General features: G+C 38.6%; 2 protein-coding genes across 13 annotated transcripts; both read left to right on the forward strand.

Moving 5' to 3' along the window:
- The first annotated feature begins 38 nt into the window (after window positions 1-38).
- Window positions 39-10,374, forward strand: Nup98-96 (nuclear pore complex protein Nup98-96). 9 transcript variants are annotated; one of them, XM_069109497.1, is made up of 28 exons: window positions 68-262; window positions 334-464; window positions 727-801; window positions 892-1,101; window positions 1,407-1,649; window positions 1,743-1,946; window positions 2,275-2,358; window positions 2,499-2,678; window positions 2,804-2,943; window positions 3,053-3,368; window positions 3,588-3,771; window positions 3,859-3,970; window positions 4,072-4,212; window positions 4,308-5,360; window positions 5,439-5,582; window positions 5,670-5,784; window positions 5,880-6,020; window positions 6,117-6,299; window positions 6,380-6,556; window positions 6,637-6,866; window positions 6,957-7,203; window positions 7,464-7,601; window positions 7,695-7,965; window positions 8,070-8,336; window positions 8,414-8,734; window positions 9,039-9,136; window positions 9,292-9,538; window positions 9,635-10,374. In XM_069109497.1, the coding sequence occupies exons 3-28, from the start codon at window positions 771-773 to the stop codon at window positions 9,813-9,815; spliced, it is 5,658 nt and encodes a 1,885-aa protein (XP_068965598.1). In that variant the 5' UTR covers window positions 68-262; window positions 334-464; window positions 727-770; the 3' UTR covers window positions 9,816-10,374. The 9 variants fall into 9 exon arrangements, with proteins under 9 accessions (XP_068965601.1, XP_068965600.1, XP_068965598.1 ...); XM_069109500.1 differs by lacking the exon at window positions 334-464 and having other exon boundaries at window positions 39-100; XM_069109499.1 differs by lacking the exon at window positions 334-464 and having other exon boundaries at window positions 55-192.
- Window positions 10,375-10,735: 361 nt separating this feature from the next.
- stol (voltage-dependent calcium channel subunit stolid) lies at window positions 10,736-24,173 on the forward strand. Of its 4 annotated transcripts, none has more exons than XM_069109530.1 (25): window positions 10,736-11,712; window positions 12,494-12,651; window positions 13,764-13,845; window positions 14,083-14,193; window positions 14,257-14,476; window positions 14,593-14,724; window positions 14,825-15,427; window positions 15,861-15,997; window positions 16,098-16,178; window positions 16,370-16,450; window positions 16,544-16,618; window positions 16,727-16,741; window positions 16,831-16,938; window positions 17,015-17,086; window positions 17,380-17,521; window positions 17,616-17,837; window positions 17,901-17,994; window positions 18,686-18,718; window positions 19,241-19,345; window positions 19,549-19,661; window positions 19,952-20,088; window positions 20,231-20,400; window positions 20,524-20,729; window positions 20,815-21,112; window positions 21,407-24,173. In XM_069109530.1, the coding sequence occupies exons 2-25, from the start codon at window positions 12,554-12,556 to the stop codon at window positions 21,699-21,701; spliced, it is 3,630 nt and encodes a 1,209-aa protein (XP_068965631.1). In that variant the 5' UTR covers window positions 10,736-11,712; window positions 12,494-12,553; the 3' UTR covers window positions 21,702-24,173. The 4 variants fall into 4 exon arrangements, with proteins under 4 accessions (XP_068965631.1, XP_068965629.1, XP_068965632.1 ...); XM_069109528.1 differs by having other exon boundaries at window positions 10,737-11,683; XM_069109529.1 differs by lacking the exon at window positions 10,736-11,712 and adding an exon at window positions 11,719-12,434.
- Window positions 24,174-26,109: the final 1,936 nt, after the last annotated feature.

Genomic DNA, 26,109 nt, shown 5'->3' on the forward strand with positions numbered 1-26,109 from the left:
GCAGAACTTTTTTACCTTCTATTTTGTCTACCCTGCTGGTTACCGATTTATTCGTATGAAAATTATAATATCGTCACTGTATTATCGATTGACTTTCGAGGTTTGCCATTTTACGACGTATATTATGCGCACTTACGTGATATCTACGAATTTTACGTGTCTATAATTCAGTATCAATAATCAGCAATCGAGGTTGTTGAAACGTATGAATCCCGCGGAACGATATATTGTAGCTTTTCATATATCGTTTGTTGAATTCTTGGTAATATCATCAAAAATTTAATTTGTGTAACCTCTCTATCGAGTAATTATTTGTATCAAAACAAATTTTAGAAGATGTACAGTTTGAGGAGAATTCGTTTCATAAAATTGTAACAGACGATTTTAATGTACTCATAACAATTCTTCGACAAATGGTCAATTACAGTGAATGACAATTTATTCTTACTTCTGGCGTCTTAACGGTAACTTTCTTAACGTTCTAAGAAAAAAAGGGAAACAAAAATAGAGATCATAGTGTTATCGCGCGTGAATCTTGTGCAGTTCCGTATCACATTTTAATTTCATTAAGTTAAAGATTTCAGAGAATACTACAAAATTTATAATAATACCCGAGTATATATTATTTAATATATTGTTTTATAGTTTTAGTAAATTCGAATCCGATGTAACGATGGATTTTATTATTTCGAAATATTTGTTTTGAACTTTTATTTACTATTGCAGGTGCCAATAAATATTAAAAACAAATTAGGATCGTCCTATTAAGCATGTTTGGTCAAACTGGAAATACCTCTTTTAGTAAGTAAAACGAATTATATCTGTATTTTGTATTCCCTATCTTTTTTTATGTCCTTATGTAAATCCTGTTTTAATTTATCTTTATTATAGGTAGTTTTAATACACCAACGCAATCCAGTCCATTTGGGCAATCTGCGTTTGGTAAACCAATCACTACAACAAGTTTTGGTTCTGGTGCTACACCAGTCTTTGGCAGTGGCAATACTTCTCTCTTTAGTTCAAAGCCTGCAGGTTCTACCACTGGTGGTTTGTTTGGCAATACTACAACTCCACCTGCATTTACTCAACCATCTTTCGGAGGTAGCGATTCATAGATCATTCTACTAGCTGTAATTCAAAAGTATTTATCCATATAAATATTTGTAAAAAATATAAAATATCATTTTGTTAGCATTGATTTATAGTTATCTACATACTGCCTTTGGTCTTTTTTATTGATCCTTAAATACAGTTAATAATTTGATCAACATAATGAATATAGTAAAAGTTTAAATTTTGTTATGTCTATATATGTTTCTTGATATGCAGTATGATCAAATTTTATCTGTGTAAATGAAAATATCAGGTAACAAATTGTTGTTATACTAAAATTTTCTTTTCTATAGGGTTTGGTACAACAAATACAAATACCAATTTATTTGGCTCTCAGCAGAATGCAAGTACAAATCTTTTCGGTACAAACACTGCAACGTCAGCATTTGGTCAGTCGAATAAACCAGCTGGATTTGGTTTTGGTACTACATCTGGTACAAATTTATTTGGACAACCCCAACAATCAGCTCAGCAAACCACACCTTTTGGGCAAAGCAGTACCACTGGAAATACAAATTTATTTGGTGCAACACCTGGTATGTTTATAATTTATAGTTATATAAGTTATAAGAAAAATCTATTCTACTATTTGATCTAGAAAGACAGATTTGAGAAGAATCTCATTCTAGGTTTTGGCAATGCAAACACGGCAACCACAAGTATAACTGGTACTGTCGTTAAATTTGCTCCTATGATTACTACTGATTCCATGTCCAAGAATGGTATATCTCATACTATATCGGTGAGACATTGTTGCATTGCGACAATGAAAGAATATGAATCAAAGTCTTACGAAGAGTTACGTTTCGAAGATTATTCTGTGGGACGAAAAGGTAAAAATTATCACGATCTATTGTAACTATATAATCCAATTAATTGAAATTATTACACATCTATAACAATATTCTCCTAATACTTATACATGATATTATATATGTTGAGTGATTGCGAACAATACGAACCTGTGCGTGTGCACGTGTATTAGTATGCGCGGTTGGTTCACAGAATCGCGTGAAGATTTAACTGATTCTATAAGATGGACTCTATCAGAGTGCTGTGTTATTGATGAGTGAGAGAGTTTTAACCGAATGTGTTGTGTTCTCTATTCGAGTACGCGAATCCTACATATATCATGTTATTTGTGTTTCCTTTGATGCTTAGGACCCAGTACAGGAATCTTTGGTGCACCAGCACAACCTTCACCTTTTGGTAGTGCAGGGGCAGGTACTAGTACTGCAACAACGGGTAAAATATTCTAATGCAAATTAGTTATTGCATATTTACTAGATGTTATACTTCAGGACTAAATAGCTTAACGTTTATTCTTAAAATTGATCTATTTCTATTGTTTATCTTCTCGATAATTGTTTCATATTTTAAATTAGGCTTTGGTGGAATGAGCGCTGGTTTTGGAGCAACCACACAGTCTGGCTCAAGTGGTCTATTTGGAAAGCCTATAAGTACTTTTGGTACACCCTCGACAACAACAACAAATAATTTTGCTTTTAATTCTACTCCAAGTACTAATCTGTTTGGTTCTAATACCCAGAATAAACCATTTGGTAGTAAGTATCTAATTTTTCAAATACCATCGGTAATTTTCGTTGTTGCTAATGTCACTTTAGAATTATTATACCGGTGTCGGTAAACACGTCTGTATAAATTATTTATATGCGCAAAATACAACTAGATTTATCTACAGCAGCAGCTCCAACCCCACTTTTTGCAACCAGCAATACTAACCAAACTGCTGGTACAGGTTTCGGTGGCATTAATACGGGTCAAAACACTGCTTTCGGCTCCGCATTTGGTTCAACGCAACCGAATCAGGTAATACAAAGAAGAAATAAGAGAAATTTTTCATTAACCATCAATCATAACCATCGATCGTGATTGTATTCTGATCGATGTTAACATTCTTATATTTATCTTTTTACAGAGTATTGGTCTATTTAACCAAAACAAATCAGCTTTTAACGCACCTTCCACATCGTCTAGCACTGGATTTTCCACTTTTGGTCAGACACCAATGAGCAATACGGGTACACCTTTATTCTGTTCTAAATCAACTGGAACGATAGGTTTCGGAGTAAATTCGACTTTCGGTTCGACTGCACCATCGACTTTTGGAACTGCACCAGGTTTCACTGCAGGTCAAAATTCCGGTACTTCGTTGTTTAATACACCTTTTAAGCCTGCAGGACAAACATCTGGATTTTCTTTTGGTTCAACTTCTACACCATCGTCCGGACTCGGTAAATTATTTATATGCTAGTCTTTAATATGACTATCAATGCATTACGTTAATTTCAAATTTCAGTAGCCTTATATTTATTTTGTTTTATAAAGTTTATCTGTATATAATTTTCCAATAGAATAGTAAATTGAATAAAAATGAAGAGAAACAAATAAATAGTGCGTTATACCGTTTATTGTTAACGGTTATTGATGTTGAATATAAATTTATTTTATAGGTACAAATACGGGTTTAATGTTGGGTAGTGGCTCTACTTTATTTGGTCAGCAAAAATCAGGCGGTTTGTTCGGGAACAGTGGCAATAATGCACCATTTAATACATCGGGGTCGTTTGGATCTTCAACTTTCGGAAATAATACAAATGTAGGAACGGGTATTGGAACTGGATTACTCGGAGCTGGGTATTACATCGAATTTTTGACTATTTTTATTCACATCGATCACGCGATTGAAAGTATTTTAATATGTTTTGTATCTTATCATCGCAGAAATACTACGAACCAAGTCAAAAGTTCCGGAACTGTCCCGGTGCATCAACAAATTTTAGCCTTGGTGTCAGCACCTTTCGGCGATTCACCGTTATTAAAAAATCTTTTACCAGTAAGTAGTTTTTAATATGTACGACTGAGAACTTATTTGAGAACTTATTAAAGCACATTTAAGTGATCTATAAATATTATTCGAATATGACATGACTTCAGGCTTCCGGTAAAACAGAAGAGTTATTAAAACCGGCAAACGCGCCATCCAAATTAATGAATGGTCAACAGTATAAGGTTACTGCTGATAATAAGTCTCCGAAGATCAAGGCCAAAGTTGTTACTCCTGCACAATTATCTAAGGTAAAATATCGATGTAATAAGAATGTTTATGTAATTGGAACTTTCTCCGCTCATAATTTACATGCATCATACATATGTGTAATGAAATTTTGTAGAAGTCAATGTTCGAAGGTCTTGAAGAGGAAGATCCACTCTCGGAAGCATTTCAGCCTCGTCCAAATGCAAAGCGTTTGGTACTACGTCCGAAATCCATATCGAACTCAATAGTTCCATCGCCTACAGAAAGTTCACAAAGTGTAGGGAAAAACTTACAATCTCCTGGAAAAGGAGAAGAGAAATCATCTGTAATAAATACATATATTGAAAATACAACTATTGAAACTGTAGATAAAGAAAATCATAGTCAAGATAATAATCGACAATTAGTAAACGATCGAAGATCATCTTTGTCTTGGTTGAAAACGAGTCTTCCACGAAATGCAAAAAATTTAGACGAAGAATCATACGAGGCTCAACGGTCGCTATTTTCTAGTCCCAACGCATTGTCCGAAGAGATGATAAACAATACTGTTACTGAATTGCGACCTTATGCTAACGCCAATTCATCAAATCAAAAGTGCTCTGAAATTAATACATCTGTGGATACGTCTTTAAAGAATTCATCTCTCGTTGATAAAACATGTACGGACATTGTAACTCAAAACTCTGATTTGAGTCAAGAATTGGACGAAAGTTCCTTTTCGACGTTACAAACTTCGAACTGGAAACCAAATGCAGCTAAAGTAACGCTGAAACGTGCTGGTTACTATACAATTCCGCCGCTTGATAAATTAGACGAGTATGTTCGCGGTGAAACGTGTATTGTACCAAACTTCACTGTTGGGCGTGAAGATTATGGGAATGTGTATTTCCCTGAATCGTTTGATATATATGGCCTGAATTTAGACGAAATAGTACATTTTCGACACAAGGAAGTCATCATTTATCCAGACGATGAGAAGAAACCACCTAGCGGAGAAGGATTAAATCGTAAAGCACAAGTTACTTTAGACCAAGTATGGCCACACGATAAATCTCTACATAAGCCTATTACCGATCCCCAACGTTTAGCTGCGATGGATTACGAGGAAAAATTACGAAGAGTGTCAGCGAAACATGATACTAGATTCTTAGAGTATCGACCTGAAACTGGTTCATGGGTTTTTAAGGTAGCTTAAATCCCAAGCAGTTTTATAATCTTTCTAATCTCATATTTATATTTCTGTCATGGTTATATATCCTTTCAGGTAGATCATTTTTCTAAATATGGCCTAAGCGATTCAGATGAAGAAGATAATAATGTCCCTACAGCGAATGACACGAAACGATTAAAATTGTGTGCAACTCAACAAAAATGTGCAACTAAGCAGGAGCAATCAAAAGTAGTTTCAGTAAGACTGTTTTACTCGTTAATTACACAAAAATTGGAATGCCTACACGATCCAAATTTTTACAATCAATTTCTTGTTTTTAATTAGAATAAAGATACTTCCAAGGCCAATGGTTTAAAAACAGCGAATACAGACTATTCAGATTTAGATGCACGTGGACTTCTCTTGGAAGCAATTGTCTCACGCCGGTCGTTTAGAACAGGTGCGTGAGATGTATAACTTTATATTCAATTCGATTACGTATAATTCTATTGTATTTATTGTTACTATACAGTATGAAAAATTCTTTTTCAATAGATCAGAATCGTGAAAAACTACCGATAAGTCCAACTGGTGAGAATGCTCGCATTTTGGGTACAGACAGTCATAAACTGCAATTAATGAAGGCCAGCTTCTTTGATGGCAGCGACGAAGAGATTAACGAGGCTTATGATCAAGGTAAACTCTGATTGTGTTAAGATTATATTATTAATTTTTTTATTTATATAATGATGTTTATTCTTATTTAACATTGGAATATTATTACTATTTTAGAATCGAATCGCGCGTTATTTCTTTCCGATCGTAGAAGTTCTTTACGATGTTTCACCAATACGCCACAAAAATTAGATGAAGATCAAAACTACGAACCAATTTATAGTCCGATGTTACGATCTAATTTGGCAATTCATCGGACGCCAACTATTGCTTATGAAGAATCGGTCCTTTCGAAGACAGGTAATATCAGGTTAATGATGTATGTAAGATTAATATTTTGTACATTGTACAAGTTACAAGGGAATCAATTTGTGCTATAGATTCCAAATTGAAACGCTCGATGGACATCGTTGCTAAGACATCAACGATATATGAAAAAGGTTTACCGGATCCTTCGATAACTCCGGTGACTACAATTCTTCGATGTATTTCTGAAGTGATTCCGTTATCAAAATCTATTATACATAAACTGGAGTCTCGTTCCGTTGCTGATATTGGTAAGCAGCTTTTATCATATTCGTATTTATTAAGAATTCGTGTGTAAAATTTTATATGCTATTTCTATGTATTAATTTAGGCATACAAATGGGAAGAAGGTTTAAACCAAGCTGGGGACGTGGTTTAACATTACTTACATTGAGTACGAAAAAACAGGCTGACGATGTACTATTAAATAATTCTTTTGAACAAATTGGATCCTACGTATGTGGTCGTTCTCCAGAAGATACAACATCCGTTGGGATAGTCCAACGTATACAAATTTTGGGTGGTAGTGGAACCGGCGAAGAACGCATTAAGACATTCAAAGTAAGTTTCATTTTTAAGTACTTACATTATTTAGAATTAGACATTGTAATATTTATTCTTTTATTTTCATTCTTTGTAACATCATTTAAGGAAAGTATAGAAGGTCATCTAAAAATTCAGCTGTCACATCGTGTAATGAATCCAGATGAAGACTGTATAATTTTTGACGTAGATACAGATATTAATAAGGCGAGCATGGCTTTACACGCACATTGTAGTTTAGCCGAAGAATTTGCAGAACAGTTTGCCACAGATTCCTTTGCTTCCTATGTTGCTAACGTTTGGAAACTCTGTGTAGCTCTTTGGGGAAATTTACCTGATATAAACGTTGCTACAGGTATGTATAATATGTATGTTAATTTATAACTTGATCATTTAATTTTTCAAATGTATTATAATTCAAATTCAAATATAATATTATTTCTTCCTCCATCCCCTCTTTCGTTTATCTTTCCTCCTCTATTTCTCTATTTCTCCTCTATTTCTTCCCCCGCTTTTTTTTTCATATATTTTTTGTTCCTGATATACGTCTGATATACAAGCAGAAATTATGCAGAATATGTAACGCGCACATTCTTGTGTGTTTCATTATTTTAGAAAATTCAGAAGACCATAGTGTCGTAATTGCGCGGCGAGAGGCAATCGGGCAATGGTTAAGGAACGTTATACGAAAAACTCTCGTGTTGGAGGATGCGGATATTAATTATGAAACAAAGATATTGCTTTTACTATCTGGTATGTGCACCTGATAAGTATTGTATGCAATTATATAGAATTTCTGTCTTCTTTTCTACTTATTTTTCTATCATCGTCTATTTGAAATTGCAGCTTTCGAATTAGAAGAGGCGTGTAAAATTGCAAGAGAAATGGGTGATCATTGTTTGGCCTTATTGATGGCGCAGCTGTGCAGTGGAATGCCAATAAAGGTATTAACACAGCAGCAAATTGCATTATGGCAAAATGCCGGTGTTGATGAAAACCTCTCGTTAGATCGACTAAAGCTCTTTGCTCTGGTGGCGGGTGAACCACCTAGTAAACATTGTCCAATCAATGTCTGTGAAGGTTTTGATTGGAAGAGAGCATTAGCTGTTCATTTGTGGTAAACATCATATTTTCATAACATGATACAATCTTTTTTCTATTTTTATTAAAATATTACAATATACGTATATCTATATATTATATTGTTCGTGTATGGTGCAGGTATTTCTCATCTCCGACCGCCTCTATAAGAGACATATTAGACATTTACGAGGCCTCCTTCGATACAACCAAGACAAATGACGTTTATACGTCGATACCGAAACCTGAATACAAGGGAAACAATTTCGAACTTGAAACAAATAATGGGAAACCAATATATGATCTCTGTTTTCATCTTTTAAAGTTATTTTGCACTGGCAATCATACGTTGGGTGAATTATTGAATCCGGCAACACATACTGCTGATCCAATGGATTACAGACTCAGGTAATGGATCAATTTCTTTTCTCGCAATTTCAAATTCAGTTTAATTTGTAATCTGAAATAATTTAATTTGATCGCAGTTGGCTGATGCAGCAAGTACTTTTAGCTTTGGGTTATTCACATCTTTCGGAACATGTTGCCATTTTGACACATGTTAATTTTGCGACACAATTAGAAGCATATGATCTCTGGCATTGGGCCATATTCGTAATGTTACATCTAAAAGATGCCGCACAAAGGAAGACTGCGGTAATGAATTTATTGCAACGACATGTCGAAATAGATGATGCTAGTGATTGTCCTGATTTTATCGAGAGAGAAACGTTTTTACGAGAAGAATTGGGTATACCTTCGATTTGGATTCATCATGCGAAAGCCGTGAAAAGTTACGTAGCTAAAAGGTTAGTGGAGAGTTGGATCTATATTAATCGTACAATACATGTTTACACATCAAATGTCGTTTCGCGTTAATGTAAACGCATGGTTGCAAAGATTTCACACTTAAAATGCAATACACAAGACGCATAGTATGATTTTACGTGGAATCTTGATTTGCATGTGTTTAGTTATGAACGAAACGGTTTGTGATGGTAATCGTAGCCGATAAATCTAAATCTCTGTAAATTGGATAAGAAATTCTAATAATAATAGAGTTTAGTGTAATTCTTAACCCGATGTAAGAGAATTTTTTTTCCTTATTTGCAGATACGGGAAAGCAGCTTTCTATTTTATTCAAGCAGAACAATGGAATAAGGCGCATGAAATTATTATTGAACATTTAGCAGCAGATGTTATAATAAACGGTATAATAAACGGTTTCATTATGAGTTAATGTTCAAACAGTGTGTTATCTCGTTATGTTAAAGTGACGCCTTTTTGTTTATTCTCTATTATGTTATTATAAACATTTTCATTATGTTAAAGTTATATGTATGACATATTTTCAATTTTTGTTCAGAAAATTACGATTACCTGCGCAGCTTATTGCGTCCACTGACTCCTTTAGAATGCAGTAGCACTATAAGTGGTTGGACATATCAAGGGCAATTACTCTGGGAATATATGGAAATAACTATGAATGTTGAATCTTTGCTACGTAGTGCCGATCCACGTGGAATAAGTTCTAAATTGGAATCACTAAAACAACGATTGTCAAATCTTCCTTCCAAGATCAATCAATTTCCATGTTTAACTGCGAAACACAGGTAAACTGTTACAATTCTTTCCTTTTACATTTTCTATACAGAGCGTAAAAGATCAGCAAATCGTTAATATTTGAATATGATTATTCTTTGTGATAGGCTTTGTCAAGCGGAAATTGCAAAGAGAACGATACACTTAGCTAGGAATTTGTTACAACTGAACGAGAATAAATCTACGTCGATATATCAACTGGTATCTCAATTACCATTGCCGGAAGACTATGCACAACAAGAGCTTCGTTTTGTCATTAATATGTGCGTGAACGAAATTATATATTAGTCAACATAATTGTTTTTTCGCGGAAATCAACAATCTTCTTCTTTCCGCCAAAATAGATATTTGTGGTAATATTTCTTTTTTCATGATTTTGTAGTAATAATTATAATGATTTATGAAACGATTTTATGATTTGTAACCACGATAATGGTGATGAAGATTGTAGTACAATTAATTGCGACAATGATAGTGATAACAACAATAATAATGATAGCGTCAATAATACATTCAATAGTTAAGATTTATAACTTCTATAATTAACAATTAAGAATGTTTATACATATACATATATACATGCTAATTTGTTACTTAAGATATCCTATATCTATAAATATTTAAATAAGTAAGTAACAAGCGGAAAAGGACCAGAGAAATGACACGGTTAATGTTGTAAGTTTAGATATTCGAACGATGCTTTTAATTCTATAAAGTGATAATTAAAATACGCATGTCATTATCTGATTATTTTAATTCTAATTATAGGAAACATTTGAAAAATTTTTTGTTCTATATTGTATGTATTTTCAAAATATAAACCAAGTATATTATTATTATTATGTTATTTATTTTGATATTAGTATATTATATTGATTATTTAATTAGATGAATTGCGAAAGACGAGACGGTTGTTTTTTAATTATGCGTTTACGTTTGAAAGTGAGGAGGTATAAAGGTGGAAAAACCGTTGGAGCTTCCAAAATCCTTGGGATCTAGGAAGTTGTCTCTGCGCTTGGAAATATAGATAGGCGTTAAATCAATGATACCGAGCTTGCGCGCCCGGTCATTTCGACCATCTCTATTATGGTAAGAGATTGCGAGCATCTCGGTCTGCTCGCTAGCTTAAACTTGTCCGTTCGTTCGGTTTCACTCTTTCGCAAGGAACAGCTCCTCCTCGATAGTATTCGATCTATCTCTGTTCTCTCGTATCGCCTCTGCTCGTTTTCATATCTGGCAACCTTCACCTCCTACTGTCTACCTTCCCCACCTCGGTGTCGTCAATCTAAGCTGCTCTTCCCCTAGTTCCGTTTTATCCCCGATTCCGTCGTTGCCGCTGCTGTCGCCGCTCTCATCGCTGCAGCCTCCATCGCCATCGTCATCCCTACCACGCACCACTAGCATCATCCCCGCTGGTGCCAATGTCACCAACAACACTACTACCATTACCATTAGCTGATATTCGCCGACTACCGTCATTCCTGTTTTCAGGGGTGGTTGCGAGCACGCGCTCGCACCAGTAGAATAACGTTACTCCTAAAACGCCCGAGTCTAACGTAGTACCGTAGTAAGAGTAATGCGCGCGCGCTAGACAACCAGCCAGCCACCTTTCGTTCGAGCATAAAGCGACTCGTACACCATCTTTGTCCGATTTTCATGAGGAAGTGTTATCAAAACGAAGTCATCGCGTGTAATATAGTTATTTTTCATCGGGAAAGAACCTATATTTTCGCTGTATATTATATTTTCGCGTATCGTATTTTTCAGTGCGCGCGTAACGCGTGCAAATACTTGATTTTTCTGTCATTTTTTTCTTTCTTCTATCTCCTCCGCATTCCCCTTCTTTGCTTCGTATCCCACCCCTTCTGGTCTCTCCCTTTCTCTCTCTCTCTCTCTTTCTCCCTACAACTACTCCCTTGTCCCACCCTCGTCCTTCATTCTTTCGGGTTCTCTGCGCGTTACGGTGTGAACATACTTGAGAGATCGCGCGACAAGGCGGTAATCGGTGGTGCAATCGTGAATCTCACAAAACGAATCGTGTCGACAGCGCATCGAACAATGTCTAATTTATTCGTGAAAAGAAAAATATACGTTCACTTGGAAAGGATACGATAATAAAGAAGAACACCGACTTACTGTCTGGGGGGTGATTTGACGTAGGATCGTTTTTTTCGTTTCTCTCTTGGTTGGTTAGTCGTTCGGTCCTTCGGGCGATCGGTCGATCGGGTGTTCATACGCGCGTACGTCGAAGACGCTTTTATTTTTGACATGATTCGATCGTTAGAGAGGTTCGTAATATGTTCTGAAAAATGTTTACGACGAAAAACTGCGCGTTGGAGGTGAATTACGTGTTGTTGAACCTGCTTTGATTGGCTAGTTTTTACGAACTTTTCCCTATACATCGACGTCGTTATCGTCGTCGTAGACGTCGTTACTATTCTGGTTGCATTGTGTCGTCATTGTCGTATCGTTATCATCGATAGTGACACTTTCATCGGCGACACATTAAAAAAAAAAAATGATTTGATTCGGAATCGGAATATATAAACGAGCAAAGTCCGAGCGAACAATGCCAGACGCACAAATACGTACAAACGTTCGTCGCAATGAAACGTCGAAAACGTGCGTAGTGAAATGAAAGGAGTTTTTTACGTTCGACGGCTATACGATTAGCGTAGTTTCGATCGTCAGGTGCGAAGATTACGTTTAAAGAAGAAGATGAAAGAAGGCGAAGAATCATACATAGAAGCTTCTACGTACTAGCGTATATAAGCGTTACAAAGTTGTGTTTTCTATCAAATCTATGTAGATGTATATGGATAAACAAGATTCCGTCGAAACGGTAAATTTACGCACGTAACGCTGACTCGCGTGTTCCGGCCGATCGATCGCTACTACGAGGGAGCGGTAAGACTAATTCTTTTCGAGAGGTTACTTCGAATTAACGTATGCGTTTTTTTTAAAAGATTGGTTCGTTCGTTTCATCGTTTATTCGTATTCGGCTGCTCATCGATAGCATCGAAATAATGTTTCTGTCCGTGGAAAAATTTGTGCACTGTGGAGTGTTGTTACTGTTATGGATCAAATCAAGTTATCAGCAAGAAGAGGATATACCTCATAACGAGTAAGGATCTATAGCTTCTTTTTCTATCATATATCGTTTCAGTTTACACGTGTATTTAACAAGTAAATGGGAAATGATAAAACAACGACTCAATTTAGAAGGGATTAATGGGATTAACAAAGCAAGGCGAATATAGAATATTATAAATGGAAGGGCGTGGATGTTTTAGGAAAGGAGTATATCCACATGCGATGTTAAACGTATCAAAACGTATCATTGATAGCGTGGTAATCGGTTCGACTCTAACATAACATAAAAATGAAAGAAAATCGAAATTCTAATTGTATTCTACTCCTCTTTTTATGTGAAAAATATTTATATTTTTGTCTACTGTGGTAGAGGGGAGAGGGATAAAGGAGACACGAAAGATGCCGAAACCTAATACGTCACAGCGCGCAATAGTACAAATATGTATTTCCTTATATATATCTGACTGCATTAAAAGACAGACAGTATAGTACTTTCAATGATTCTCGAAGGAAAGCAACGAAAATTGGAAAGAACGCAGGCGCGTGTAGAGTTACGCGTACACAGTCGATTAACGAGGATCAGAATCGGCGTGTATGCGTACGACCTACGTGCGTGCGCACGTGAGCATGTACGTAAGTACGTACATACATACAAATGCATCAATGGTGCTCATTTACACGTAAAGCTATACGATGTATGTATATGTGGAAGCTGGCGAGCAGAACAATCGTCGATTTCGGTTCAAACCGAACCGTTAAATAGCGTGTAACTTCATCGTTATACGACATTTTCCCCAAATTAAGTCGCAATTAACAATCGATATAACGATATTCGTCTCGATATCTTCCTTATTCGTTTAGTGACATATTTACGATTTGTTATCTCGATATCGAGTTTCATAATTTGAACGGTCAAATTCACTTCTCCGATATCAACCGTTACTAATCTTTCGTTTCTTGCCTGTTCTTCGCCGTTAGTTCGCAAATCAGCGAACAAACGAAAGAAAAGATCGAGAAAGAAATAAAAGAACTCGACTAACGTACTTTAACGGTTCGAATATTTACAGAATCCAGATCAAAATACGCGAAACGTGTTTCGCCACAGATTCCAGTCCATTTAACGTTATCTTTGTCGTATTGCAGAGTAAAAAACTGGGCCTTAAAATTTGGCGTTGATTTATGGGAATTTGGCAAACAAGTTACGAAAATGAGCGAAATACAAAGGGTAAGCAACCGATCATTCTTTTTTCATTTTTGAGTAGCAGGCCTAGAAGAGTAGAAAGTTTTGAAATAGCGAAGCGACGCGAATTTCATTCGAATAAAGGTTAACTATGCCATTGCCGTGATATATTTGAACGTAATTTATAGGTAATAGTATTTTCATATGTCAGATGAAAAGGTATAATTTGTAAGGATAGTAGGATGCACGTGGAAAACTTAGCCTGTCGCACTTTCGTTTCAGAAATATCACGATATGGAAGCACAAGTTGAGAAAAAGGATGGACTGGTCGTTGTCCGAGACATAGCCACGGAAGTAAAAAACATGTTGGACTTTAAAATGAACGCCGTTATGGTAAGGATGATTGTATCACAAAAAACGAAAAGACCATTGTATATCGTTAACGAACATTTACAGAGGTTGGTAGAGAGTGCCGAACAGGCAGCTGTGTCGGCACCGAGAGACGGGAACGTAGTGCCGAAATATTATCCTTCTCAGCGTTTCGACGTTGCTTCAGACGGAAAAATGTCGGGAACGGGACAAGAACCCTTGCTCTCGACTAATCGACACTTCGATCACTTAGCTGTGAACATTACTTTTTCGGCCGTTTTATTACCTGCTGGAGTAAAAGAAATTGGTAGGTATACTTGAAAACCGCAGGATCATGGCCTTGATAGGAACGCGACTAATTAAACGCGAAAACAAAATGATCTAATTAGATGATATTCTTACGCTATTACCCCTTCTCTGCAGATCGCGAAGTAGCCGCTGGTATCCAATGGAGTCAATATTTGGATTTGTTGTTTGTTAATAATTATGAGAGCGATTCTTCGCTTTCCTGGCAATATTACGGAGCGACTTCGGGATTCTTAAGACGTTTTCCTGGTACGGTTTGTCCCACACGCATTATCGATTTCTTCTTATAATTTGTTTCGTCTCACTGAGGCTTCTCTCCTCCGTAACGATAATCGTTTACTTGTTTCAGCAATTTCTTGGCCGCCTATCGAGGAACGAAGTTTCAGCACTGGTAAAAGCGCGAATCGAGTCGTTCGAGACGTGTACGATTTCCGAATTTCTAACTGGTTCGTTGGAGCCGCGAATAGTCCGAAAGACCTGGCGATATTGGTCGATATCGACTGCTACGTCTCAGAGAGGAATAAGCGTTTGGCCGTAACTACCGTTAAAACTATACTCGATACCTTGGGTCCCAACGATTACGTTAACGTTTATCGTTACGGAGATACCGCGGAAGAGATCGTACAATGCTTCAAAGACAGTTTGGTTCAAGCGTCACCTGAAAATATCCAAGAATTGAAAATAGCAACGAATTCCATGAAGCACGAGGAAATGCCAAAAAATATATCGGCTGCTCTTGGGACCGCGTTTGAGATTCTTCATAAATACAACAAAACAGTACAAGGGAGTCAGTGCAATCAAGCGATCATGTTGATTACTACGGATAACGCTGGCCTACCTACAGAGGTGATAAAACGATACAATTCGCCTCACATGCCTGTCCGTATTTTTACGTATCTAATTGGTGGTGACAAAAGTCCGGAATTACACAACGTAGCATGCTCGAACAAAGGTACGTATTCGCTGTTCTTTTCCTCTTGTTTGCCTCTTTTTATTTTCTATTTTTGTTTTCTAAGTTTTATCGACTATGCTCGATACTACAGTAGCATCAAGTAAAACTCAATGAACCTATGAACTTGTCGGAACGCGAATAGATTACGTACCTGATTGAAGTTCGTACGATAGGATTCCACTGATTCTCCTCGCTACATCTATAATTTTTCGTCCATATAGCGAAACTTCGTGTTAAAACAATTGGATTTAACTAGTAAGAATTCATTTAATTGGGCATTGACTAAAATTTGGTTCGAATAAATGCAGTTCGTACAAACGTAATTCCTCTATATTTAACAAGTTCATTCGGTAAATCGTAGTTGTTTATTGTACTATGCCTTTACGTAATTACACCATGTGTTATTCGTGTCTCCATATTTTCTATTATGCAGGATTCTACGCGAGGATCACTGAACTGGAAGACATTAGAAGTAAAGTTTTCGAATATATAAAAGTGCTCGCACGACCTATGGTGCTCTACCAACACGAACACCCTATTCATTGGAGTCCAGCTTACGTTGGCGGAAAGGTGAGCAAATTGAAAACCCTCGCTTTTACTTTTTATCTGTCTTATATCCAAACGTGATCTGCTGTACGCGGAGTTGTCTTCTCCTGTGTTTCTGTTTCAGAGCGGTAGATATGGTAAAGAACACATTGGCCAGTTAATGATGTCAGTCACCGCGCCTATCTTAGATCGCCGGAATTATACGGTAATATGTTTTCATCAAAATCTAGAATCTTGTCACTGTTTGTAACGGTGATTTCATTTATCTAGTTTGAAATATATTAAAGTTTATCATAAGCTTATCATAAACATATATATATATATATATACATTCTTTTCTCTTCCCCCCTTGTATATCATTATGTATCGTTATGTATCATTATGTATCTGTTACAGACGAAAACTGCTAACTTATTGGGTATCGTCGGCACGGATGTACCTATAGAAGAGATACAGAAGTTGGTTTCACCTTATAAGGTAGATAAAATTGGTTATGCGAATATGTAACGTTCACGCGCAATGGAAAGCAGATTATTCAGATTAATCGCAGATTATTTTTCGAATTTGTAGTTGGGTGTCAACGCATATTCTTTTATCGTCGACAATAACGGCCGCGTTTTGTATCATCCGGATTTACGACCATTGGTGAGCAATGATTTCGTGGAATGCTTTATAGAGGAAATTAATCTAATTGCTGTTGACTCATAGCCTTAATGTTCACTGACATCGCATTGTTTGTTTTTATTTACGCAGCCAGGAAACGTAGACGTAAGCAAATCAAATACACAGATCGTAGCATAGTACAAAAATTAACGTTTGCCAGTTGCAAAATTTCCGTTGCTCTCGTTTCGTTGCAGTACGAGGAAACGTTAAAACCCACGTATATCAACGTAGATTTGTCGGAAGTCGAACTTGCCGAGTACGATGGACCGTTGCACCCGTTGAACAATTCCCTTCTGCTCGATGTAAGTATCCTTAATAACTACCTAATAATAATATTATCGACCTTCTCTTTCTTTATTCTGGTATGTCGTTACACAGTTGAGGCACGACATGATTGATCAAAAAGAAGGGGAAACTAGTTTCGCGATCAAAATTCATTACGACAATATGGTGAGTGAAAGAATGATGTTGGAAACGTTACATGCTGCTTCTTACGCGTCTGTTAACGCTCGAATCGATTTTTTACGCGTCTATTTTGCCATACGTCGAAGAAAAGTTCTGATTTTGAAAATATACATATACCGACAGGTACGGTAAGAGGCAGTAGCTACCTCTACTCATGTACGTGCATATTTAAACTCGAGCCTTATCTTCGTACATGTAGAAGGTCTCCTATCATTGCGTTATTTAACATAGGCATTTTGTCATTTTTCCGGTACGCGCGCTCTTGCATATACATACAGAGACGAGTTACCATTAGACGTCACAATTATTTTTATACACCGATAGAAGGAACTCCGTTTTCATTGGGGCTGGCATTGCCCGAAAACTATGGTATGTTTCAATTGAAGGCCGAACAAGAAATCAAACGTGCGATAATAAACGGTAAGCAAATCAGCAGCAATATGTCTTCGATAGAAAACGAAGCAATAAATAGAATAAAGTAATTTCTATAATTTGGTACGTCTCACGTTTTCAGTAACCGACTATTTCAAGGGGAACAATTGGAAGGTGCATCCCGATTGGGTGTACTGTGAATATAGTTCGGCTTCCGATAAGTGGTTTCCCACCCCCGAAGAACGCGTTCTCCATTTTTTGGCACGAACGCAAAGCCCGGGGTGGAAATGGATGTCCTTGAGACCAAGGAGTCCAAGCTCGCATCATAAACAAGCGAGCAAGCCCGACAAAGATGCTTATTATTGTAAGTTGTAGCAATGAATAAGTGGTTCGTTACCTTTTACTCACCGTCGGTTTTCCTCCGTAGGTGATAAAACATTAGTGCAGTCCCTCGTGTTGGATGCGTTGGTGACCGACGGTTTCGACAAAAGAGGTGCGATGCACAAAGAGGAAAATCAAAGGTAAGTGAGTTGCGTGAGTGGAACTCGCGGATGCATGTCCTCCATGCGCGGACACTTATAGTGGAAATATTGACAACGCACTGCAATGCACAAGCAAGCACGCGGTTTTTTTTTCCACGCACCGATTATCGAATAACATATCTTATTTGATATCGTAAAACTGCTGCCTACTCTACTTTCTCCCCTTCTCGCCGTTGACTCGCATAGTCGTGTTGCGAACGAGATGTATCGTTGAACGATAATGAAAAGGGACTGCGTTGTTGAGAACACTGTTCAAGGTACGAGGGACCTCTTTTTGCGACGAAAAGGGGATGGCAAGGAAACGACAGCCAGATTAAGGAGGTGTTTCATCCGTAGAAACGAAAAGGAAAAGACAGCGCAACGACGTGAAATCAGAGAGAAAGAGCTGGAAAGCGTGCAAGAAGAGTAAAAAAGAAAAAGAAAATAACTTTGATCGTTCTTAACTGTTCGACTTGTTATAATTTCTTTCTTACAATTACTTCGATCAAGTAAGATTACAAAAGTATCTGTGTATTTATGTACATATTACACATTATACATGTATACTATAGTAGCGTTGTTCGTTCAAACGCGACACGTACTATGCGCAACGGCTAATCTTTTTCATTTACAATGCTACCTTTTATCGCATATTTTTATTACATTTTATATTGTGTGTCTCCACCGCTAGCCCTATTGCCATACTGATGGCTCTACTGCACAGGTAATCCATTATGCACAATTATTTGTATAAGCGCACTCGTCGATATATTGCACGGTGATCTTTTCCTAAATGTCGTTTTAATCGTTCGTTTTACGATACCTGCGAAAACATTCCTGATGATCCGATATCCCTTTCGTCGTTATATTTTCGTATCTCTCTTGACTTTTTCTTAACGATCAATCGAATCGTATGAATCGTACGAAGTTCCTCGTTCCTCAACAACTGTAAAAATACGGCATCGAGATTTACTTCTTTTCAAGAACGTACGAAATCGCGAAGTTGTATCGTGCACATTCCATGTTCTAAGCAACATTAACGGAAATCAGAGAATGAATAGGTTTTGATCGTACTTGAACTTTATTCTGCAAAGTACGTATTCTATGTATCGATTTTGCTACGCGGTAATTATTCATATTCGTTATCGAATATGAAAACAACGATATTTTGTGCTCTCTTATACTTTTATTGCGCCGTCTCTTACTTATTTTATTACGTTCCATATAACTACCTTCGTGTTTGCAGTCAAGGAAAAGGCACATTCGGTGTAACAAGGAGTTTCATCGCAACGAAAAGCGGCCTATTTCGTTGGCACGAGCATCAACAAACCGAAGAAATCACGAACGAACCGTAAATGTCAAACATTCATTGTCATTTAATTCCGTTTTCTAAATCTCATACGAATTTTTGTCCTCTCTTCTGAAATGCGTACATGTTTGTCTTTATAACAAAAACATCAACATATTAGAGTCTGATCGCGGTAGAAATTTCTTCCGATCAACTTTACGATAAAACGTTTGGTAATCGTGACGACAATTTTGCTGTTTATTTAGCCCGTTTGCTGACGAGTATGCAAGAGCTATAGATTCTTCATGGTATAAACGCGCCGTCGACCAACACTATATAGAACCGGAAAGTTTCGTTTTCAGCGTGCCTTTTGACGCCGGTAAGTAGTACTTGCAGCTTTCCACTTTCCACGGATCAAATAATACGCGTATAGTTGACCATTCGCGATCCACGTATTTTCTTCGCGGCACTGTCACACAGCGAACTGTTGTAGTTGAAGCAATCGACGTTTACAGTTTGAAGAGGAAATTTTAAATATCGCCACTGTGGCCACGTTCCATCGCAAATGGTTAACACTCGAACGTTATTCTATACCGATTTTTCTTTCTCTCTTTCGTTGTCGTTTCTTAACATCGTTCGTATAGTAAATTTAACGAAATTGAAAATTAGCCGACAGCCCCAATCCACTGGTCACGGCCACTCACGCGGTTTTCATCGGGACGGGACACAGAGCACCAGCAGCGGTCGTAGGTTTACAGTTTCAACATTCTTCACTGGCCTCTCGTTTCGTCAACATTACTTCGACGGTAAGTTTGTACGAAATATCGGTTACTCTCTCTTTTCGCTTTCCTTCCTGGAATACGAATCGAACCGAAGAACGAAGGCAAATCGCACGAATCACATCCGTTTTCGCAACTCGTTTAATAACAATTTTCTTCTACTTTTCAGTGCAGTGGTACGAGCTGCAAGAAGAACTGCGCTTCCGAAGCATTAGACTGCTACATCTTAGACAATAACGGCTTCATTATAATCAGCGAACGACACGAGCATACCGGGAAATTCTTCGGCGAAATCGACGGTACTATAATGGATTCTCTGGTTCAGGACAGGATTTATAGGTAAAAATGTCGAAGCGCGGTAATACTTTGAAATGGAAGAGAGCGTTGGAGATAGGAGAAGAACTCTACGCCTTTAGGCTCGTAGGTTTTCATCTTCGAGTTAATTTCCTTCGTCGATTTCAGGAAAGTAACGGTGACCGATTACCAGGGCACTTGTAGTCCGCAAGAATCTCATCAATCGGCCGCACCGAGGACTTTCTCCGGATCCATCACGACAACGATCGCGATACTGGGAAATTTTCTGTGGAGCATGGCGTTCGGCTTTAATTTTCAAAATTTATGGCAAGTTGCTTTCGCGTTCGCTGGCGAATCCGCGAGGGCACTCGATGGTAAGACATACTCGCTCGAAAGAACGCTATGCTGAAAGAGAAAAGACGCGAATTTCCTAGTTCTCGAACGTAAATATACTTTCAGAAGATTCGATGGGAGAAGTTCACGAGTTCGATCCGTTCGTGATAAGTAGAGACTCGATCGACGAAACAACAGAGGGAAACGAAGAAGCGTTCCCAAGGCTTCCGGCAATTGCCGCCGCAACCCCTGTTTCTCCTGGAACAACGCGAGCCACGTCTGCCCATTATCCGCAGAGGAATTTGAGATCTTGCGAGAAGAAGACGGATCTTTATATTCTACAACCCGAGAGATTGAATACCAGCGGTCAAAGTAATCCGTTGAAAGGAAAGTTAACCAACTGTCACGACACCGGTTGCGAAAGGTAGGTGTATAAGTATATTTCTCGTTCGGGAACCACTCGCAGCGAGATAATTTGCGATCGAGGATATTATTCCGAATGGCACCGACGATCGATCGGACGATATTTGGTAGGAATCGTTGGGCGTTGGATAGTAGATCCGAGATATAAAATCTCGAAACGAAGATCTTATATCTCAGATTTACGGTCTCCTCCCTTTGATATCCAGCAAATTTCGGGATTACAACCTCAATTGACAGTAGGTAGACTTATCGTCGTTTTGTCGCAGCATTCAAAGATGTATATGTATGTTTACAGGCCGTTCAGCGTACAAAAGATTCGCCATACGAATTTGATTCTACTGGTGGTAGACACGTTGTGTCCATGCGGGAGTAAACAATTGAGCATCGAGCCCATAGAGGCTCTGACGGAGCCTGGTGCTTGTATCGCGAGAAGAGAACGTTTGTATCGTCGTAGGCCTCCGAAATGTATAAACTACCATCCGGAGGAGATGGAGATCAAGTTTTGTGGTAGCGCGAGTCGTCCTTGTCATTTCTTTTCCACGTTGGTTATCGCGATTGTTTCAAGCACACTCGCGACGCGATTCGCGTGACTTTGTTCGAATTGATCTTACACAAATACACGCACGCACATCTACACATACACACACGGACAGATAGACAGAGAGCGGACAGACGGACAGAGACACACAGATACTCGTGAATTAACGTTTTTGAAATGAATTTAGCGTTGCCGTTTCTATGAAACAGTTATGAAAATGGTATACTAGTTTATCGGTTTAATACCTATATAATTGATAAATACGTGCATACGAGTGAGCGAACGAGTGCATGCGTATGCGCGTTCATACACGAGTCAGTGGGTGCGCGCATACGAGCTTCGTGCGTGAGCGCGTGAGAGAACGAGATACGAGTGTGCGCGCATAAACTACGTATATGTATATACGTATATGTTGCGTGTGTGCTTATGCATGTGTGCGTGTGTGTGTATATACATGTTCACATACATACATACATACATGCATGCATACATACATACATACATACATACACACGATACGTATACGTATGAACGTTAATTTACACGCATTCACGTACGTGCATATGCACTCTATGTGTACGTAACAATCACATACATACACATGCTCACGCCTTTGAGGCAAGCGTGCGCACGCGCACAGAGACATGTACATATCCAAATACATAATATTAATGTTGATCTATGATTACATATCCCATTATAAATTCTGTTGCGAAGAAATTTGTGAATATTTCCTAATCGTAATATTTCGTAATCGTATTACGTCGAATCTAAGTCGTAATATATAAAACAAATCGATAAGAATTTCATGTACTCGCGATGCGTGTTCGAACAGAGTGGCAACGACAATATGCGTAAACATCTAAGATCTCGTAATACATACATCCGATTACAGTCGCGGCAAGAAGCACGATCGTTTTTTATCGTTTGGACGAGCCTGCCGTGCCAAACGAGACGTTCTATTTCTTTATATTTCGATTCGACTAAGACGTAGCGTTACCGTTGTTTCCATACCTTCCGAGATCGGTATATGGTATCAGCTGATAATCATTTACACGTGAAGCACACGTACAACGTGTGCACGATCCACGCAAGTACAAGCGTGGTCAGTTTTATAACTATTAATGCTCCGAGCGCGCGTGTTGTTTCGTTCAAGGTGGTAATAGAAATTTTATCGAAACGTTCCTATTTCACGAACACGCTGTCGTCGTACGATCGCGACAGATCGATATCGATGTTCGTCGGAAACACCAAAATTTCCCCTTGAATTCTCAATGTAATTGCCAAAAGCGTCGACCTCGTGTCGTATCGTGTACGTTACATAGCGTTAGACTTTGATATTACGCTTGCACTTACACTAGATCGAGTACCGATCCCTTTTTTCTCTCGTTTCGCCTTTCTTTAAAGTCGCGCGGTTATTAAACGCAACGCCAACAAGTTGTCGCACAACGTTCCGCGATTTCAATTCCAAATTACCGCTTGTAATTCTACGTAAACGCGATAGACTACGTTCGTCCAGAGTCAAGAAACAAGACGAACACGAATGGAATATTGCGCGAGAAGCTTGGAGCAACGAAGAACCGACTAGGAAGTAAAGTGTCGTAGCACTTTCTTTTTATTAAAAATAAGGCAACATAAAATGTAACATATTTACAAAGAACTATCAATTTCAAATGTACGAAGACATTAAACGATACTTACGTGTTGTCGGTAATTTGACGACAATGTACATCTGGCCAGATACTTGTCTATGTACTTGCGCGATTCCACACTGGCACAAAGACGCGAACGGAAAAGAGAATTCGTCCGTGTACCATGTTGCGTATATTCGTGTACGTAACGTCTCTTTACCGCGCGCAAGTACACATACACGTATCCGAACAAGATCACGGTGTGTCGCAAAAATTTAACGTACGACGTATCCGTCGTGTAATAGCCTAACGAAACGTGAAATGCGAAATAAAAAAAGGTGAATTAAATCGAATTGAGAGAAAAAGAAAAAAAAAAGATTACAATACTCTATCATTACGTATCTCGCAGTTTGGTTATCTACGATAATTTAGTACGTTGTTTACAAATCTGCGGCTAGAAGTATATCGCGCTTCGTTTGCAGCGGCAACAGCGTGAATTACAGGATGAAGCTATCGAGAGGGGGTTTACAACAGTCTCGCGGAAAAAAGAACAATAAAATTTACGAATGTTTTAGGTAAGAGGTCGTCTTTTGAACAGCACTTCTAGGTGCTGCTATGTCTTCCATTATTTGTATATTGATAATAAAGTCGATTATTAAAACAAACACGCAGCGGTATGCGCCACGTGTGTGCATCATATATAGGTGTATATGTGCCGAACATGTTCTTAGGTACGTGTATGCCTATATGACGAATAGGGTATCGAATACTTAAAATTATGTAACTGAAATACGGCATAATATTATATAATAAAAGTTAAATGCAAGATAAACTCGTGCCTTTCTCTTTTTTCAGGTTAGCAACTAAGTGATTGCGGATTTTGTCAATAGATGGTATTGATATATCCGCAGTCACTTAGTTGCCAATCCAATACATCCCAAACGGTTACGTTCCTTCGATCAAACGGAACAAAGCAAACTCGATCGAAAAGCTACGATTGGCCGGCGATTTCGATAGACGCGATATTAGGCGGAAATCTGAGAGAAATGGATTCCAGAGAAAAGAAAGTTAGTGCAAACGTAACGACGATTCGTAACACGATATCGTTTAGTCGGTGCGACTAGAGGTAACAGAATTAAACGAACGACCCTAAATTTTTTGGTAGCGCAACTATCGTATCTACGCGATTGGAAACGCGGAACAGCTACGGATCTATTCGACGGTAACCGTTCTGCTATCGCGACAAACGCGTTTGGCCCACGAACGAAACCGTAGCCACGCACATCCCCTTCGATGGTCGAAGGGGTCGAGGTTTCTTGCTCTCGCTGATTCCAATTCGGATTTTTCGTTTTCGTCGCAGCTGTCGACCCTGGACAAAAAGTTGGACCAGCTGGTGTACGTGCCGGCTACCATATCGTCGCGTCGCGATCGCACGAAGCTTAGAGGCGCGCGTGTTCTCCGGACATCGTTGTACGTTCGCCAGGCGAATCGGATCAGGATATACGTATGAACGTGGCTTCGAAAACTATACCAAACGCACGAGTCGTCGTATAATTACGTATTACAAAGTAACAGGATTGGAAAATGTTTGATGTTACGAGGCGGCGCGACGCAGCGCCGCGTTTCAAGCTCGTCGAAAGAACGCTCGTTTACGGCAACGACGCGACTAATTAATCCGCGTCGGGAAAGGAATAGACGAGGAAGACGAAGAAGAAGAAGAAGAAGAAGAAAAGCGTCCGTCGGAGAAAAGAGGATCGCTGCAGTGGAGAAAAATCATCCACGCGGAATCCTGGTCGAACGACTACGGACAGGTTGCTCCTGTTGTCAGTCAAGCTGCGGCGTATTCCGGTTTTCCCTTCGATTAAACCTACCCGGGGAGAATGATGATTTCCGGTGGCGTCTGTTTCTTGTCTTGGGCCGCGGGCGCAGGTTGAAATAGCGGCCGAACGAATAGAGGCGGCCCAATAGCGTATTCCGACGGCATTGTGCCGATACCAGTTTCTACGCTCTGCCTGTCGCTCCACGGTGAAGAGAGAAACAGAGCGACGGTGAGACGAAGAAGGAGAAGAGGGACGTAGGGAAGAAAGAGGGAAGCAGACTTTTTGCCGAACCACGGCCGGGTTCATTCATGAACCCGTTCCTCGACGAAACAACGATGAACGAACGACGTACCGGATGCCGACGAACGGCCGGGAATGCGGCTCTAAGGGGTTAATTGCGCGAATTACGTGAATTGTGCGAGCACGTCTCCGCATGGTGCATCTTAATCGGCCGGAATTATCGGCTTGCCGCCGTGTGTCACCGTTTTACCAGGTTGGTAAAAGGAGAGCGTCTTACGTAATATCTCGTTCTCGCGACGTCCTTTCCGCTCGATCGATTTCGGCTCGTTTCGTAGGTGGATTGTCAAAGGGAGCAGGTAAAAGTTCACGGGGCTTAATTGAGTCGTTCAGGCAGGGCAGGGAAGAATTCTCCGATCGAGATTTGACGCCAGAGGGAACTGTTTGAAAGGAACTCGTTCTTTTAACACTTTGACTGCCACGCTGAAATCACACGTTTCGCAGAGGACGCCACCGGAGTATTTTTATTATCCGAAGCATATAACGTCAAAATAATAATAAATTGACGATGTAAGACAACGGTTCTTCCCCAATGGACCGTTTATCTTAAGAAAAATTTACTTATAATTCTCGTTAATTGTAATTGTAAATTGATTGTAATTCTCATTGATTGATTGAATTGATTGTAAAATTCTACCAAATAAAAAAACAAAACTATTTAGACGACATGGTCGAAAAAGTATAAACTTGAACGTTATGCGATATGCTTCGA

This window comes from Bombus flavifrons, chromosome 3 (assembly GCF_040668555.2).
Source record: "Bombus flavifrons isolate JBK064 chromosome 3, iyBomFlav1_principal, whole genome shotgun sequence".
Classification (NCBI taxonomy): Eukaryota; Metazoa; Arthropoda; class Insecta; order Hymenoptera; family Apidae; genus Bombus; species Bombus flavifrons.

Excerpts from the sequence above, each read along its gene's own strand:
- Nup98-96 (XM_069109500.1), top strand. The coding sequence starts at position 771 with ATGTTTGGTCAAACTGGAAATACCTCTTTTA. Across the intron at positions 802-891 it reads AACTGGAAATACCTCTTTTA|GTAGTTTTAATACACCAACG; the intron begins GTAAGTAAAACG and ends TCTTTATTATAG. Across the intron at positions 2,944-3,052 it reads GTTCAACGCAACCGAATCAG|AGTATTGGTCTATTTAACCA; the intron begins GTAATACAAAGA and ends ATCTTTTTACAG.
- stol (XM_069109530.1), top strand. The coding sequence starts at position 12,554 with ATGTTTCTGTCCGTGGAAAAATTTGTGCACTGTGGAGTGTTGTTACTG. Across the intron at positions 12,652-13,763 it reads GAGGATATACCTCATAACGA|AGTAAAAAACTGGGCCTTAA; the intron begins GTAAGGATCTAT and ends GTCGTATTGCAG. Across the intron at positions 13,846-14,082 it reads AAATGAGCGAAATACAAAGG|AAATATCACGATATGGAAGC; the intron begins GTAAGCAACCGA and ends CTTTCGTTTCAG.